The sequence below is a fragment of the Amia ocellicauda genome, chromosome 23, assembly GCF_036373705.1.
Source record: "Amia ocellicauda isolate fAmiCal2 chromosome 23, fAmiCal2.hap1, whole genome shotgun sequence".
NCBI classification, from domain to species: Eukaryota; Metazoa; Chordata; class Actinopteri; order Amiiformes; family Amiidae; genus Amia; species Amia ocellicauda.
Genome location: NC_089872.1, coordinates 10,284,785 through 10,304,079, shown reverse-complemented (window position 1 = coordinate 10,304,079; position 19,295 = coordinate 10,284,785). Strand labels below are relative to the sequence as shown.

Genomic DNA, 19,295 nt, shown 5'->3' with positions numbered 1-19,295 from the left:
AAAAATATCACCCCCTCCCCCGTTGTTTGACTGGTGAGGTTTACCTTGCAGTCCGTTAAGGATAGATGTGATTTCAATGGATTTTACTGGCGATTGCTCCGTCCCTTTGGTGTCATTGCTGTCCAGTTTGGAGAAGCTGTCCGACGGGGTGCTGTTCACCGAGGATTTGGATGAGCGGCAGATGCGGCTGTTTTTGGAAGGAGACAGGTCCTCTCTGACTGCCCTGTCCATCTTGTCCTTCTCGCACTCAGATTTGTTCTATTAAGAAAACGCAGAGAAAAAAAAACAATCTCCGTTACATCTTAAGTCAGAAATAAGAGGATGCAAGGATTTAGGATCTGGAAATTGATTTTAAATGGGCAAGAAAAATATGTCAAGGTGAATGATGGGCTACACACAGTTTTGACATCCCGGTTTAATAAGTAGGATTGAAAGTAGCTCCTTATCAGATCAACTACTTAAAGATGTACAAAAATGTAAATGTTAGTTAATACATTATACCCACTATCAGAGATTTCAGACTCAAAGCATATGTTATTTAGTTGTTAGTAGGGAAGAAATCTTAGGAGTTATCACTAACAAAACAAAAGCATATTTAAAAGTAAGACTGGATGTCAGTTCATGATTGATTGTCCTTTTACAAGAACAGTTTGTAGAAGCTTCACTTAAGTAATCATGTACAGGTTTTGCAAGAGGTTTTAAAACGCCTACATGGCTGAAGAGTAACTAGATATCCATGCTTCTGCTACAGAAACGTGGCCCCTGATCGACACATTCCTATGGGGACCTCCTCCAATCTTGGCACTTAAGCCACTGATCTGAAGAGGCAGTGATCTTATCAGAAAGATAATCTTGAAAGCCAGCCGTCCAGAAAACCTACCTTTATTTTCTTACGGTGCTTTATTTTCGGCACGTTCTTATCGGCCGGTCGCACAATCTTGTCGGCTTTTATCCACTCGTCGTACCTGATTTAAGAAGAGAGTGGGGGGATAAATTACCACTCATTTGCAGGCAAGGGGCGTTTCATTGTACAACACAAGCGCTGTGCACCCTAACAGTTAGTCAACAAGCAGCAAGAAGATTAAAACAAAACAAAACAAAAACGGTAAAATCTGAAATATAATGCTGAAGTGATCAGGGATTTTAAACAATTAAATACATACATAAATAAAGGAAAGAAACCAGGACAGTCTAAAAAGATAATTCTGCCACAGATGTTTCTATAACAACCGACCCTCCTTACCCTAAAACAAAAGAAGCATCAGGAAGATCAGACAAGTTTTAAAAACCCAGAAAGTAAGTCTACGAAGCTGCCTCTTAAAACTCAGCACTACACACCAAGGAGCAGAAGACATTTAGCAATTAAACAGCGGGACAAGTAATGCCGAAGCTACTGATTCAATGAGGTCCTAACGAAAAAAGCCACTCGACATCTAATTCCTTGAGGAAAAACTCACTAATCTAGCACTGATAAGCAGAAAGGGGGCTGGGGGGGGGGGCTTGCCTAGTCTGAAACTGATCTGACATCATTTTAGTTAAGTCTGACAAATCAAAGGCAGGGCTTGGTTCGTCTGGAATTCTAAAAAAAATTGATTTAAAAAAAGGCAATCTCTAAAGGTCTGTCAAAACTGACATGGAAAAGCTGTGCATGTCTTCTTTAAGCGAATATAAAAAAGAAAACTCAGCCCATCTGTCATTGTTAGACCCGAAGGAGGAGAGGGTTAAAAAAAAAAAAAGGGGCTCATCTTTTTAACTAGAGCGAGACGGATAGGGGGAATCAGATGGTTTACAAAAGGAGGTTAGATATGGAATTGAAGATTAACTAGAATTAAATTAACTGTGGGGATTAAATAATTTTGAACTAAAATGATTTTTCTCTCTCCTTTAAAAAAAAAAATCATCCTAGACACTTAAGTGTGCCACTAGATGGCAATAGCTGTGGCAGTACAATTCTCAGCTGACAGGCAAAAAATTATGTAGGCAGACTGAAGGAACTTTAAAGTACAAAAGTGAGCGAGGAAATCCCTAGATGAAGGTAATGTAAGCCTTCATAGTGACAGTACATCCGCCCCAGTTCCTGCCTTACCTGACATTCCAGCCACAGTAGTGCACAAGGTAGAGCACCTCTCCCCCCTCCAGGTCTGACTCTTTCACAGTGGCTTCATACATCTTCTGATTGCGGCCTCGCCCATACCTCACCTGCACCTTCATCCCCGGGGGGTAACACTCAAACTCTTCCCCTTCCCCCTCTTTACTGCTTTCATCCCTGAAAGACAGACAGTTGAGCACTCCCTTACCCTTTCTGCACACACCATTGCCCTGGTCTTGGGTTCGGTTAGGTTCTGGGGCTGGCAAAGGCAGCCAAGGGCACCAATTCGGCTGCTTTTCTCCCCCCCTGCTATACTATTATTTGTGTGGGGTCCTAGGCCTCTTCCCTACACCTGCTGCACTTTTGTTGCAACACGTAGTTCTCCTCTGCTTATTTATCAGTAAGAAATGGGGAAAAAATATATAAAATAAATGGCCTCCGGTAGCTTTTGGCTAACAAGCGGATTGTACGTGATTTTGTTTATAAAACAAAGGCTGCCAGGTATGTAAACGACGGTCATAAGCTGCATGCAATTTGTACATTGTAATACATGCTTCACAGGGAAAAAAAAAAGTTCTCCTCCCAGGTCTAAACTCTGACTCACCCTCTTGCTCTTTGTCAGGGGTTTATGTATGTGCTCTCTTGGTTGTAGAAAACATCTTCAATCTTATTGTTAAATCGAGTTTCTGACACTAGCTGGGGAACAGATTCCACACCCCTCCTCACGCCCCCTTCACTTCACATCCGCAGTGCTACTGTGGCCTTCTGGGTACGGAGAGGCACTCAGCAGATGGGGAGACATAGCACGCTTTCACATTGCACTGTAGCCATACAGCCAAGGCTACGACTGGGCCACTGTTGATGGGGTGAAAACCAAGATACAGTACAGGGAAACCTCGTCTGGAAAAAAAAGTCCCCACTTAATGACAAATACAATTCACAGTTGTTGTCTCCCCGAGGTCGAGGACTACATGCTAGGCCGTTGAAGCTGCAGTGCTCCATCACTGATGCAGATGAACATAAAGGTTTCTTTACATTCATGTCACCAGCCCAGCAGAACAACAACTCAATTTACATGTAGTGTCAAAGGAAGGTTTGGGGGGTTATTAAAAATGCATGACCCTGCGTTGGAAAGCCTGCGGTACCCTTCGATACTTAATTTAGAGATCGAACAACATTAAACATGTGACTATCGATTGCTCTAACCTGAAGCCAAGACCAACACAACAACATCAACCACATTCCCAATATATAGACACCAACATCGGATCTGCAGGCCTCACATCGGCCCCACACTGAGCTGCTACGACAAGTCTCTTCACTGCGCAATGTCAAACGCCTGCCGATCGACAACCTTTGAGATAAAGTCGAATTCCGAACGCGCTGGCTCTCAGAGACACTCGAAGGATCCCGCCAATCAAGGGCATAATCTGTAATGGACTGCCTTGTGAATTTAACACCTATCGCCTGCATCGGAAACGCGACTAACAGCAGGCCTGATGTTTCCGCCGCCTGCCAAGCTTCATTGAAACAGACAGAACCAAGGGCGTCCATTAGTCGTTATCCTCTCTCTGCCACTCTCTTGGAAAATAGGAGCTCCAAGCTACGCGCTTATTACACTCTGGAGAGAGGGTGTTTAGTGAGGGCACAGTTTTACAAGCCTTGCAAAAAAATGCCAATCATCCAAGTCATTAAACTGCTAGCAGAATCGACTCCATTCCCAGAACCTTTAAAAGATGGACAGATTTCAGTCTAAACTGGGGAAACCTCCAGATCTGTAAAGGGCTACAGGCACACTTCCAAAAATCACAGACCTACACACAGAAAAGGAAAGAACGCACTATAAAAAGAGCTGGTTCATCAGTCAATACAGAGGCTTTAACAGATCAATGAAATCCATTGGTCAAATCGGCCTGAGCTAGATATCCCACCGCATAACACAGACCACTATTTTCTTTTTTAATTGTACAACTCTATAGAAAGGCAAGACTCAACCTTATGCATATATATTTTTTTAATGCCAATCGCACAACATGCCTGAAGAATCGGTGTCACTGTCCTCTATTCATCACAACTCCAACAAACGTACTTCAAACCCATCGTGCATGAAAGGAGTGAAAAGTACATGAGATGAAACTTAAAAATACAAAAATCAAATAAAAAGCTCTCCATTTCCCTGTCATGTGATGCTGCCTGGATTCTGTCTCTTAAAACATCAAGATATAAACACAGAAACTCCCTAGCACTGCACTACTTCGGGACACAAGCCTAGTCCTTGCTTGTGCAGTTCGGCACTGTCCACACACTTGTATTTGGCTCTTACAATACAGGAAATGCGGCCCGGCTCGCAACCTACCCTGACTTTTCCTTGTCCAGACACGCCTCGTAGGGCTCTGCATTCATGTTCTCTATCCTCGGACGCTGGGTTTTCTCCTGGTCTTCATCCTCATCCTCTTCCTCTTCCTCCTCTTCACCCTCCAGTTTCTCCTCCTCCTCCTCCCGTTCCTCCATCTTGATGCTCCCAGTGTCCAGTTTGTTGTTCCCCGGCCCGCCCTGCTCTGAAGTCTTCTCCCCCTGTGTGTGGGGAAAAAAAACAACAACACTGGGGTTATCCGACTTGCGGCCATAACAGATAGGTGACACTGACATAGCACTTGTGTAAGTGAACATGCAGTCCGGTGCACTGAAGAAAAGACGAGTTACCCTGCAGGCCGAGGACTGGACCTCTCTGTCGTAGGGCTCGCACTCAGCCCGGGCTTTGTTCTCCTCGTCCTCTCCCTTGCCCCGCGGCTCAGCCTTCATCCCCGGGCTGGGGTCAGGGGGCGGAGCACCAGGGCTCCCTGCCTCACACTCGGCCTTCCTCTCGGGCTTCGGGCCTTGTTTGTCGACCGTTTTCTGAGGCAAGGCCATCTGGAACGTGATGCCAGTAGATTTACAGTACTCCTCAAACCCGTAAAGGTATCTGCGAAAAAAGCATTTTCAGCGCCGTTTAGTTCCAAAACATTTATATTCCTTTATATCCTGTGCGGTGTAAATCAACAAAACATCCCCTTCAGAGAGCTCTCGTGTAATAATATCTGCTCAACTTTGTTGTCTCAAGTGATGGCAACCTTCTCTGAAATCAATAGTGTTCTTTGTTTCCAATCTAACTACAACTGAAGCTTCTCTTTTTATTTTGGAGCAGGATACGCAAATATTTCCACGAAAATCGCGACTACAGTCCTTGCGAAAATACTCTCATAATAAATTTAAATATAAAGTGCTACTGAATATCATTTTGAGAGTAAAACTCGCCATGAGCCTCCTCAAGCTCCTGTGTGCCAGATGGTTAATGAACACATCCCAACACACAAAAGACAGTCCGGACTGTATTAGGGTTTCCGCAATTCTGCATCGTCTGTGGCCAAAGAAAAACTATTCGGAGGCACCCGAGACCCTATAAACTATAAACACTAGCTACACGTAACCGTCTACCATGTATACAGTCATGATGTTTTCAAAGTTGTCAAGGTTTTAACTTTTAAATGTTTAAACATTTACATAATTTGAGAAATCTGCAGTTTAACATAAAATAAAAACTAGGGGAATTTAGATTTAATTGATTTGGATTATTCTTCGCAAACTGTGGACTACCCTACTAAGGCAAGTGCTAATTTACTTTAATTATGTGCATCATTTATTGTGTATGATTGTGTGCTTAATTATTTAGTTTTATTTTATACTGCAGTTTGTATTTTTAAAATCTGATACCTGTGACCGTGGCAGCTGATATAATCAGGATTGGCCGGTACGGAATTAGGTATTGGTACTATTTTCATGTGCACCATCCTTGAACATTTCTCCTCACAAAAAGGCAAAAAATAGGAAAATTCGCAAAACAATTGTCACACATAAATATTTACGTAAACGGTACATCTATGCTGACATTGACAAATAACTTCCTGTCATCGTTCTAACATTTTCAAGAGGAAGGGAAACACGAACAGCAATGTACTCGTAAATTACCAGGGCAGATGCATCTGAAAGGCAGCAATACGAGTGCCATCACTGGGAGATGTGAGGGGGGCTATTGGGCTGCTGCACACACTTCCCAGCGAAGGCAAGGGGTCGGCTTTTCTATTGCGTTCCAACCGCAGGGCAGCGAGTGTGCGCCCAGGACGGGAAGCAACCAGTTTTCCTTACATTTCCAACAGCTAGTCTTCTCTAAGAGTGTAAAGCTGTTCAAGCATGACTGCATACATTAGTGTTTTCTGAGCTGCAGATAGAGCTAAGTGGCATCTAGGGTCCCCACAGAGACTTGCAGGAGAGGAATGGCAGGGTAAACTGCACTTGACAAAACTCATCTGCGAAGGAAACCTCAGGGTGGCACGTACTTTCTGTAGGCACATTTGACATTATATCCAGCCGCCGAGTTCAGCACGGGGATTCCCAGGTCCTGGTAGACTTGCTTCCAAACAGAGCCGCTGTCAATCTGCACAACACAATTTACAAAAGGATTATTTAAAGCGGTTTCATTCAGACCCACAGTGCCTGGGGGGAGGGCGGCCGCTGTGGGGTCGGAAAGACTTCACCGCCATCATCGCACATCAGTTTATATTGTACTCGCCTATCTTTTCTGACTTTCTCCATCTTGTCTGCAGTGCCTTACAGAAAGAGAAGCCATGTTTTTATTCTGGGCGTTTACGTCCAGCGTTCGCCACGGGTAACACCGTGATCTGTGCCCCAGCGCTCTTCATAGCACAGAAATGAGAAGAAAACAAGAAAATAAAAACACATGAAATGTATGGAACGGCCACTCACGTTCTCAAAACCTCCCAGTCGGTGTACCAATCTGTACAACTTGAAGAGGTTCAGATTTCTGTAGCCCAGGACTGGTCTCTTGTTAATGGGCGTACCTGCCAGAAAGAAAGTTAGAGAAGTTCACTTTCATCCACTCATTTCAAACTGTTTTTTTTGTAATCCTACTGAATATGGCAATCCAACTTTCACTTCAATTCTTCCACATCACTTGTAACTTGGGTAGAAGAGGTAAAGGACTGCCAATCAATCTGGTAAGCTCTTCTTTAATCTGTAGCCAATTGCTGAAATGCCAAAAGGCAAGAGGACAGCTTCACTTCACTGCTCTTCCAAAAGTCATAAAGCACTCAAACTGCCGATATGGCATCTAAAAGGCAGTATCCTGAAATTGTTATACGAAAACTCTTTAATGTGTTCATAGGAGGAAATGCAGTATAAACTCGGCTCATTAGCAAATGTTTGATCTATACAGCCCTGTGTTCTTGTGACAGAGAAGGCCACACCTAGTCTTGGCAGAAACTGTCCAGATATTGTCCACCATACACTTGGCTGCTATCACTGCTTGGCTATGAAGTCTCTGAGCAGCTGACAGACTTACCTCTATCCTCCATGAACTTGTAAAGCTGCTGTAGGAAGTTATCCCTCTCCTCTGGAAAAGGCTCAACTTCCTCCTAGAGAAAAGAAAACCCAGAGGGAAAATTTAAGAATCACATCCCGTCACGCTGATGGGGGAAACCAATGTTGAAAGCTTTCCACAACATGTCACAACAACCACACTTTGCAATGGAGGTTTAAAACCAAATGTACCAAGTGCACAAAACTGAAGGTCCTTAACCATACTTTCCACGTGGTGTAAACACAACACAAGGCCAAACATTACTGGTTTAAACTGGGGTTAATGGAGGTTTTTAGCTCCCCGAGTAAAGTTCAGTCCCAGCTATATTGTGCTCCCCAGTGACCCCTTCACATCATAGACAGAGCCAATCTGGCAAATCATAATCCCCATTGCCCTGACCAGAGAATCTGTAAAGGAGCCAAACTTTCAAGTAATTTATTTTCCAACTCAGATGTGAAACTAGAAACTGAAAAACTATGCAGCTCTTGAGGACAAAAGCCTATAATGATATATAAATAAAATAAAGAATACAAATATATGTATTTCAAGTAGTTTGAGTAGCACAGTTCATTAATTGCCTCAGCCCTGCTAATTTGATGTAATGAAATACAAAAAAAGAATTAAGGCCAGATTTTGAATTACACAGGTCCTCTTCATTAGAAAAGGAAAGGCAAATAGCGCGGAGAATCAACAGATTCGATGCCAACGAAAGGGCTCTGACCTGCTCATTATCTGTCGTCTCATGAGTGCTACAGTGCGCAAATTACCTTTCTGCTTATTTAGTAGAAATTAAATATCTAGCTAATTGGAAGCAAATACCTTCCAATGTTGTTTTAATATTAATGTGCAGAGAAAAAGGGAAGAGCAATCTGACTTCCCAATAACAACTGGATGGGGGGGGGGGTGTAGAAATGGGTGACTATTCCACTTCTTATAGACACCATCTTTGCCCCCCCCACCTCTAAAATACTATAAGACTGCGATTCTCAGAGTGTCATACACCGATTTGAGAAGGTGGACCCATTGACCACATTTCGGTGTTACCTCCTCCTCGTCGCTGCTGCCATCATCCTCCGGCTCCTCCTCCTCATCCTCGTCCTCCTCGCTACTGGAGCTCTCCTCCTTCAGCTCTGTCCTCCAGTTGCCTGGCACCGCACCCCGCCGCAGGAACTCCAAGGCCCCGTCCATGGCTGAGCGAGAAAGAGAGAGCAAGAGAGCAAGAGAGCGAGAGAGAGAATAGTCAGCACCTCTTGCCCACACATCACCAGACCCAGGAGCTTCTACAAACTGAACACTAGTGTCACTGCTTTTCAACACGTGCAACTCTCAAATATCTTCTGTTGCAGGACTGTTTTTCGAGCAGTGCCGGGATTTCACCGAAAAGGTGTATGATGTGCAATTATTTACAACAAAACAGTGTTACCACCATTCGACGTCTCCACAAGACACATCTGTTTACATTATAATGATGGACCATTCTTGTCTTCTCTCAGGTCTTCAATTTGATTTACATGAATTCAACTTGACATAAGATTGGAGGACCTTTCTGGACTCTAATCCAACAGTAACCCGAATCTCCTAGGAATTCAGTCAGGAATGTTTGTTGCGTTTGATGAAGATTCAGATAGAGATCAGTGATAATGTTTGTGAAGCCAGACAACTCTGGAAGAACCAGGATCACAAAGAAAGAGCGACAGACAGACCCATTGGCAGTGCTCCATAAGACTCTACTCTCAAGAAACATTTCCTGGAATCAAATCTCTTAAGTAGGTAGACTTTGATGGTAGCCAATGGTAGAACTTGGCAACACATTGTATTTTTCGTGCTGGAATGCTAGAGTCCATGTTAACCTCAATGTGAATCCCATTAAGGCATTTCCTACAGAGGACTGCTTCTATATGTATTAAAAACACATACATCCTCAGGTCATCCTTCAGTCTTTTATGTGGTAGTCTTCTCTGAATCTCTTGGGATCCATTCGACAGCTTCCTATGTCCATCTTTGATCGGTTCATCCTATCTGGCCATTTTTACTCTTTCAATTACTACCCTTTTTTGTTCTTGGATGCATTTGTTAATTGTTCTCTCTCGTTATTTCAAGCATGCATCTGTCCATGCTTCTTTGTGTTGTCCGGTGTCAGAGCCATAAATTACACAAGTTACCTTGAAAATCTGAGTGAAAGACGCATATTACAGTGAGGGAAAAAAGTATTTGATCTCCTGCTGATTTTGTACGTTTGCCCACTGACAAAGAAATGATCAGTCTATAATTTTAATGGTAGGTGTATTTTAACAGTGAGAGACAGAATAACAACAAAAAAATCCAGAAAAACACATTTCAAAAAAGTTATACATTGATTTGCATGTTAATGAGGGAAATAAGTATTTAATCCCCTATCAATCAGCAAGATTTCTGGCTCCCAGGTGTCTTTTATACAGGTAACGAGCTGAGATTAGGAGCACTCTCTTAAAGGGAGAGCTTCTAATCTCAGCTCGTTACCTGTATAAAAGACACCTGTCCACAGAAGCAATCAATCAATCAGATTCAAAACTCTCCACCATGGCCAAGACCAAAGAGCTGTCCAAGGATGTCAGGGACAAGATTGTAGACCTACACAAGGCTGGAATGGGCTACAAGACCATCGCCAAGCAGCTTGGTGAGAAGGTGACAACAGTTGGTGCAATTATTCGCAAATGGAAGAAACACAAAATAACTGTCAGTCTCCTTCGGTCTGGGGCTCCATGCAAGATCTCACCTCGTGGAGTTTCAATGATCATGAGAACGGTGAGGAATCAGCCCAGAACTACACGGGAGGATCTTGTTAATGATCTCAAGGCAGCTGGGACCATAGTCACCAAGAAAACAATTGGTAACACACTACGCCGTGAAGGACTGAAATCCTGCAGCGCCCGCAAGGTCCCCCTGCTCAAGAAAGCACATGTACAGGCCCGTCTGAAGTTTGCCAATGAACATCTGAATGATTCAGAGGAGAACTGGGTGAAAGTGTTGTGGTCAGATGAGACCAAAATCGAGCTCTTTGGCATCAGCTCAACTCGCTGATGTTTGGAGGAGGAGGAATGACCCCAAGAATACCATCCCCACCGTCAAACATGGAGGTGGAAACATTATGCTTTGGGGGTGTTTTTCTGCTAAGGGGACAGGACAACTGCACCGCATCAAAGGGACGAAAATGGGTCGTGGATGGGTATTCCAGCATGACAATGACCCAAAACACACAGCCAAGGCAACAAAGGAGTGGCTCAAGAAGAAGCACATTAAGGTCCTGGAGTGGCCTAGCCAGTCTCCAGACCTTAATCCCATAGAAAATCTGTGGAGGGAGCTGAAGGTTCGAGTTGCCAAACGTCAGCCTCGAAACCTTAATGACTTGGAGAGGATCTGCAAAGAGAAGTGGGACAAGATCCCTCCTGAGATGTGTGCAAACCTGGTGGCCAACTACAAGAAACGTCTGACCTCTGTGATTGCCAGCAAGGGTTTTGCCACCAAGTACTAAGTCAAAGGGGTCAAATACTTATTTCACTCATTAACATGCAAATCAATGTTTAACTTTTTTGAAATGCGTTTTTCTGGATTTTTTTGTTGTTATTCTGTCTCTCAGTGTTAAAATACACCTACCATTAAAATTATAGACTGATAATTTCTTTGTCAGTGGGCAAACATACAAAATCAGCAGAGGATCAAATACTTTTTTCCCTCACTGTATATATCATACCTCCAATATATGTGAGTTTCAATGTACCTTGTGTAATTTCCTGAAGACCAGGAAATATATTGGAAACCTTCCAAGATTCTTTATTATATTGAAAATAGTTCAAATTTTCTCCCGGGTTCACAGGAAGTTGGTGCACACCACTACATTTCTGCCCTGTCAGTCTGGTAGGTCAAATCTGTTTATCCTCCTTTGTATAAAAGGCCTAAGGGTTAAGCCTACGTTCGAATGCGAACTCTGTCAAATATTAAACCTCAACTGTTTTTGACATACTCAAAGTAATTGCAAAATATTTTGTCTACCTATTGCAACATGAACAAGCATAAAGCCAGTTGGCTCATTCAGTCAGTTCGTTCCAATTTTTATTATAAGCACATGCGCCATGTTTATTTACTTGGTTCAGTCCAAATTAGTTTCAGTTAAGGTTGATTCAGTAAAAATCTATTTGGCACGTACATATATTCTGTTCTGTGATTTGATTTTTATCATTAATTTATTTCTATTTGAAACCTATCAAATAACCAATTGAATGTTCACACGGCTATACAGCCTAAAGGTGTATACTAGGTGTTTAAACAAATAAAGAAACCATGTTCAATAGTAACTTTTGCATCTCTGAACAGTTAATTCAGACTGTCTGATGACTCACGCAATTGTTATAGTTTTAAAAGTGAAATACATTGCATTCAATTTAAGGACTATGAACAGATGTTTATTTCAGCTGTAACATAATTGCACCCTGTCATTTAAATAAAACATTGTAAATATTTAACAATGTGTTGTATTAAAAACTGTAACAAACTAATTTTACAGAAATAAATAAAAAACTTATTAATTAATACAATACATCCACATCTGCTCCGACACATCCCTAAAAAGGCAGAGTAGGAAACAGAAGGCATTCCAGCCCAAACCGTCCTTTTTAGATCACACTTCTTCCTCAGGAGCCCTTCTTACCTGGCTTCATCCCGGCCTCTGGCTTTGGTGCCATTTCACAGTTCATTTCTCGGACGTCCTTCCGTAAAACCGCATGGCTGCCAAGAAAAAACACAAAAACTTGCATGAGCTCTCCAGTCTGACTGCACAGCAAACCTGATGATGAAAAGAACAAAACAACAACAACAAAGGAGCTGGGCTATTCGCGTTACAGAGCGCATTTCCCAGCAGCTTCAAAGAGCCGTTAGCCGTTATCAAATTCAGGGGGTGAAGCAATACCATCGTATAATATATAGTAGGCAGAACCACAATCCAGCATCCAGATCTAAAGACCGTCAAAGGCGTCTCGCAGCCCTTGTTAGGAGTGGATATGCGTCTCCGTTCCAAGTGATACTGTGACATCGTATTCTCTCTGCTCCCAAAACAACTTCAGTCCTTCAGTCTCTGAGCCATTAAGGGATCTGAGCAGGACTCAACTACGTTCCATCACTGGAGACAACCCTTTCTATTCTCGTGGGGAAAATTATGAACTAAGAGGGAGAAGCAACAGCAGAGAGCCCAGGAAAATAATTGATTTAGAAGAGACAGTATTAAATTTGATTATTAGTATTGTTTGTACCATTAAGCATGATTTTTCAACGGAGAAAGACTGTGGTTTAGAGTTTTATGCATTCACTTGCATCTGAGAAGCTGTAAACCCCCAAACCCCCAACTGCTTTTGTGCACTACACTACACAAAATACTCTGTCGCTGTTCAGAGTCCCTGCGTATCACTCCTGGCATTTCATTCATGTTACGATTATGTGTTTGACATCAGGGATTACTAGAGAAGATTACACAGTGAATTTCCTGATATTTGGATCTGGCATTGAAATGCTACCAGCCAGGCTATTATAGACTTTTAATCAGATCTTGGATTAACTAATTTGAGCAGTTAAGTGTGGATCAGGAAGATAATTCATAGAAATCAGAAATGTTTTTCCTTGCAGGAATGTTTTTTTTTCTCATCTTTCTTTTAATGTAAGACAGTAAGTCAGAAGGTTTGATCTGGAATTAAAATTAACCTCATTAAACCGCTCCATGTATCGTTATTTTTAGAGCTATAAAACAGATTAACACGGATTTAACTACATGATAGCAGAGGGGGTGGAACGGTGACAAAGGGGGTGAGAAACTCTTCTGCCTGGAGAGAGAAGGACGGGGAGTGTGTGTGTGTGTGTGTGTGTGTGGATGGGGTGGGGGGGGGTTGGAGGAGCTCATTATAGAATAAACCGACTGCGAGACTTCACTGGAACCAAACCGCCAGGGGGAAATCGGTACGGGGGTGGGGGATTTATTTAGCGCCACCTGCAGTTTTTTTCCCCCCTCTCTCTCTCTCCATTCTAAAGACAAGAAGAGAAAGTACTGTCTCCCGCAGCGGTGGGAATTTTAATCTCTCCAGTTTACAGCACTTTTGCATGAACTGCAAGGCCAATTAAACCCGTTTTTTCATCATCATCTTCATCTTCTCTGCAGCCAGAATCCTCCACACTACTGGTGGCCTTCTGGCAAATCCACTCTCTCCACCACCTCCTTTCCCACTGCGGACAAGCTTTTAAAAATCAATCTCAGACAGCACCGAATAAAGTCTCACCTTTATCCATCCTCAGCCGATTTTATATATATATTTCTTTGAAAATTGGTGACCCATCCCTCTCTTTCTCCAAGCTTCAGAGCTTCGGATTAGCCGTGAGTACGAGCGAGAGTTGGGGCTGAATAGAAGGTGAATCAAAAGGGCCCGGCTTTTAACCTTCTTGGCACGTCTCAAAGGCTGCCTGGGGAAATCAGGAGGCTATCCTGAATTAATGGGAGGCGTAACAATAGGACTGGTAACTTGGTTCCAGCTGACATGAGCTGAGACAGGCCTGTTTAAAGAGGTTAATAAACCCTGAAAGTAGGCTAGGATCTACTCTGCAGGGCTGCCATGCTCTGGAAAGAGCGCAGGATTTGGGCTTTCTTGCTGTTCACACCTGCGCACAGCCCCCAAGGAACCACATCCCCTCCTTTTTTCATCTTTCTTAACTAAACAGAAACTCACTCATGCTTCAAACACAAAAGCAATCTTTTCTGTCCTGCCTGAGGTCCACCCGACAGCCCAGTATACAAAACAGGTCCTGTCCACCCAATTCTGCATGCATTAACTCTCAAACCTGATCTGTGATGGAGTGAAAAGAGCTGCCCCCACATCCTAATGTAGTAGTCGATCTACCTGGTGATTTAATGGAGAAAGCAGAGACCCCCCCACCTATATTTCCTTTTGAATTCCATGCAAAATGTTCTATTCTGGAAATTGTCTATCAGAAAAAAAGTTCAGATTCTTCCACCGCCCAAAAAATAATTACTTCAACATCCTGTTTAAAGCATCCTGTGTAAAAAGGACAGCATCCTTGAATTTGATTCCTGGTGTCACATTTTCATACAAGGCAGAATAATTGTGTGTGTGTGTGTAAAAATATAACTTACAATTTTCCATCCTTGAAGGAGCGCACGAGAATGGTGTCCTTTTTCATCGCAACATCGTCATTGCAGTCTGGGGAGATGACCTTGAAACGTAACGAAGGAGGAAAAGGAGGGAGGAAGAAGATGAATTCAACTGCCAGCGTTAATGAACACAACCTTAAACGGGACCAAGAGGCTGCTATATAAAAGCTGCAGCACACATGGACTTAAAATCAGAGACATTCCCAGTCACATAGCCAGCGGAGAAGGCAACCAACAACAGGGCAAAGGTAGAGTTTCACATATCAATAGCTCCTATTATTCAGCAGGATTAGTAGAATAGCATTAGACAATGACACCGGCGCTCTTTTAATCAAAGTACACCGCACTGGGAAAAGGGACAGCTCAATCGCATCGCACAACTTTACAGAAGCTAGAATCCCTACAGACTATCAAGCCACTGTCAAAATATCAAGGGATTAGGCTGTGGAAACGCACACAACTATTAAGACATTGAAAACAAAATCAAACTTGCAACTGGATTTTCTCTCATCCCAAGAATACAATGTTAACAATCATTATCCCCAATTTAACTGCTACTGTATCATAGGGAGCACAAGAGGGACTTGTACTGAATGGAAGTGAAAAATTGGGGACCAGGGACATGTATCCACACTGTGTAATAAGAGCACGTACCAGTGCAGGGTAAGAGGAGGATTTCTTCTTATCTGTGGCGGCACACTCCACACACACCACCTTGCCCAGCAGCTTTTCATTGAGGGTCTGGTCTGCCTCCTCCTCCTCACTGGACGAGGAAGACGACTCCTCTTCTGGGCTGAAAGAGGGGGAAACAAGGCTCTAACATCTAGTTTTGTACAGTAACAAATACATGCAGAACCTTTAGATACCTAGATTCCACTTGATACTCTGCCATTACTCACCATTCTCTAATGCTTTCATATTTAACAGTGGGATCAGCTCAGTCTCACATTGCGAGCTTACGGAATCAGGGGATCAGAAAACCGAGTTAGTTTGTACCCTTGGCCATACATTCATTATATCTCACACCACCCCTCTAAACAGCACTTTCTACTTTAAATAATTCAATAAGTAGATAATCCCTGAGTTCTGAAAGCCTTTTTGGAAAAAATACAGCTTTTACCACTTAAAATTGTGGTAAACAGAGTATATAGCTTGATACAGTGACAGATGTGAGGGTGAGGTCAGCTTGTTGAAAGGTCTCATTTTGCCTGGTCTCCAGCTACGACAATTGTCTTTTTGCAGTACTGAATACACACACAGCCAGTCTCACTAAAATACCTATATTAGATCAACAAACAGTTTAAAAGATATTGTTTCATAATGTATTTCATTGGACCCAGGCCCACCCTGGCTTAAATGACTGCTGCAATCATTCTGATAGATGGCCTGAGGGACACTGTTCTATTCCTCCCACAGAGCAATTTGTACTATTAAATGATCTCATTATCACAAACCGAAGCATTTTATGAACTGTTTATCTCTATGAAACGAGCAATATTCCGAATGGCACAATGTCTGACTCGGAGCGAATTAGTCTGATTAATCAGTTTAACATGAAAACTCGTGTTCCTACTTTGGTCGAGCATGAATTCCTGGGCTCTCTCCAAGACACAAATCCACCCCCTTGCAAAAGCCTTTGGTGGGAACAGCTGACTGCAGTCGCTGTACCACGCACCTCAGCTCAACAGCTGCTGAAGCGCCAGAAGAAAGGATGAAAGAGACAAGACACAGAGCTGCGTTTCTGAACGCCTCTTACCCAAGTCTGAGTCTACTGCAATCCATTAGGTGCATCCCATCCTCTCATTTCTCATTAGGCAAGGGGATAATGCCAAATTAGAACTCCTCCGTGCATGACCTCACTGATTTGGCCTTATTTGATACAGAACACAACGCAGCCCTTTTCAATTAAGAAGTAGGCCGTACTCTTTTGCACTCTGCAGAGGCACAGACAGGTTAGTGGCTCCTGTGTTAAGATCTATTTATACTTTGCCCCGGTTTGTGCACACATCAACAGAGGATGGAAACAGAACAAAATAAACGAGGCACTGTTAAATCTGCACAGGCAGACAAAGCTCTACATGCTGAGGAGTTAAACATAAAATACTGCCTTTACAAACTGTCCTGACATTCAATCAAATTCAATAGAAGCCTCTGATTAGACCCCCCCCCCCGCAGAAGTAGTTAAGTAGATATTTGCTTGTAACCTATTGGTTTCAAGTCATATTCTGAACAGCTACAATAAGCTTTTAATAATATCCTTATTTCACGATAGCATTAGACAACAAACAGTGCAAGATTCATTATGCAACTTTTGTCAGACCTGCCACTAACACATTGGATATTAAAAGCACCATTATGACTCTTGCCAGTATGAGATTGCATTCTCTGCAATCAACAGCTTCGAAAGATGAACCTCTTAACTGAACAAAATGAATGAACGATCACAAATAACATGCTCCCTGGACAGCATATATTTATAGACCATTTCTTGTAGCAACAGCAATAAATAGGTATCCAAAATGCAAAATTCATTAACATTTTTAAGATACTCAGTAGATGTGTAAATATGAATCCAGAAGGCTTTGATTTTCAAATTATAGATTAAAAACACAAAAACACTATAACAGAATGATATTCCTCTGGATTCATACGATTAAACTGTCCTTTCTTTTAGGAGGAAAACGTGGCAGCTTTCTCAATTTACTGCGAGTTGTCTGGGATCCTTCCGAGTCAGGCTAAGTTATGGCTTTTGATGTTGAGAAAAAACACTGATTCTAACAAATACTATCAGGGTGAGGGGGCATTCGATTTGAAGGGTACTGCAACTGCTGTTGTTGAAGGAAAAGGGCCCATCAATCATAGCCAATCAATGCTAACAAAGTCCTGGAGGAAAGTCATCGTTGCTTTCCTGGAGGCTTGATTCAAGCCGCGGACAACCCATGACCTTCAATCCCCCACCCCCCCCGAGTTCAACTCACTCAGGTCAATCATATTCTCTCCCGGTTCTGGAGGTCCACAGGGACTTGTTTAGTTCTCCAAATTACTAAACTGAATCAGTTATTCAATTATTAGGTCTACTAGTTTCCAGGTGTGTGGTCACTTAGACCAGGAATGAATGAACACTGACAGAATTAAACATCTGCAACTGCCTCCAGCTGCTGATACAAGCATTCCAGTCACCTCACTTTCACTTTCTCTGGTGAGAGCAGCTCCTCCCGTTTTGCATTTCTCTCACTCACACGTTAACCGAGCCTGGCAGGGCTGTTTACAGGAGAGCCGGGACACCAAGCGGTTTGCAGGGAATGTCATCGTTATGCCGTGGCCGAGGGGGGGATGGGACTGTGGCCGCTCTGTGGTTCCTCTCTCACCTGGCCGCATGTTTAACTGACTTAATGTGCCAGGGAAGCAGGTTGTAGACACCCACTATCGCATATCTAGCCCAAGTTGACGTCGCCTCGTGGAGACCCCATCCCCCGGATATAATTGTGAAAAGCGCCACAACTGTGCCACCAAAGAGGTTGGTTGTGGGCAAGATGCCTGGTACTCACACATGATTGGATCTTCTGCCGCGATTGCTCTTCTTGCCAATGACCGGTGTGCCAAAGTGTTCAGGGTTGGTGAGGGGTAGCTGGTCCAGAGTCTGAAACACAGGACAGAAATCAGCATGACGGCTCACAGCTGGGTGATTCCGGCGCCTGAGGGCTGCAGGGGATGCTGGTTATGCATTCCACCTCACGTCTTTAATTACTTAATTCAGGGATGGCCCACGTCCGACCTCCAGGGGTCCTCTGGCTACTTAATTACTTAATTGAACTAATAATTTGGTTAAGTCAGATCACCTGTCAATCCCAGGCCCAAATCTGCTGCCAATTTAACAGTTTATCGAAACCCTGCAGGAATTGGGACCGAGGAGTTGCCCATCCCTGACATAACTGAAGTCATAAGAAGCCAAAGCACCTTTTATTCAATGTTTTAACTGAGTGTCTTGTGTACATAGTGTGGCATACAGACAGAGAAAGATAAACAACAATGAAATGGTCTTAAGGGTTCAAGGACCCATCCAAGTGCTTCCAGGTCAGGCAGCACTGAAAGGGGTGAAGAAGGGGGTCAAGAGAAAGGAGAGGGTGCCGAAGAGGATGGCAGGACCTTTTCCTGACCCTGACCCACGGTATTAATCAGTATTAAACATACTACAGCAAACTGATAAAGATGGGCGATAATAAAAGGTCCCGGGTGTTTTTTTCTCACCTCGCTCTCTGCAAAGTGCCGCTCTCCTTTCAGGCAGAGTGATGAACGCCTCAGGGTCTTCTCATCGCCGTCATCAAACACTGCAGGAAGACAGGCACACACAATGTCGTCACCGTTCCTGCTCCAGGCCCCGCGCTCATAAAATAGCACATCTGAAGAGGGTTTTTCTTCTTTCTACCCACCCCTCTCCACCTCTTAAATAAATAAACGAAAACAAGAACGCCTGACGGTTTTACTGTTTAATACCTATTTGCTGCAGTCTTAAAAGCAATACAACGTGCACTTTGATAAATTAGATTAACTGCCTGCTGGGTGGAATAAAAACACATTCCAGCTTGCGGTCTAAGAAGTACAAAAGGTAA

The 19,295-nt window shown here is 43.2% G+C and overlaps 1 protein-coding gene across 2 annotated transcripts in view; it reads right to left on the bottom strand.

Moving 5' to 3' along the window:
* Positions 1-19,295, bottom strand: part of arid4b (AT-rich interaction domain 4B) — a 52,701-nt gene that overhangs the window by 6,210 nt on the left and 27,196 nt on the right. Inside the window, exons 6-19 of one of the 2 annotated variants that reach the window (XM_066697016.1) lie at positions 18,934-19,013; positions 18,234-18,325; positions 15,340-15,478; positions 14,668-14,747; positions 12,187-12,263; positions 8,547-8,692; positions 7,485-7,557; positions 6,890-6,984; positions 6,463-6,560; positions 4,793-5,051; positions 4,446-4,663; positions 2,087-2,266; positions 881-965; positions 45-258 (exon numbers count right to left, since the gene is read on the bottom strand). In XM_066697016.1, coding sequence (XP_066553113.1) covers positions 45-258; positions 881-965; positions 2,087-2,266; positions 4,446-4,663; positions 4,793-5,051; positions 6,463-6,560; positions 6,890-6,984; positions 7,485-7,557; positions 8,547-8,692; positions 12,187-12,263; positions 14,668-14,747; positions 15,340-15,478; positions 18,234-18,325; positions 18,934-19,013 — 1,836 coding nt within the window. The remainder of the gene's footprint in view (positions 1-44; positions 259-880; positions 966-2,086; positions 2,267-4,445; positions 4,664-4,792; positions 5,052-6,462; positions 6,561-6,889; positions 6,985-7,484; positions 7,558-8,546; positions 8,693-12,186; positions 12,264-14,667; positions 14,748-15,339; positions 15,479-18,233; positions 18,326-18,933; positions 19,014-19,295) is intronic. The other variant, XM_066697018.1, reaches the window with a different exon arrangement.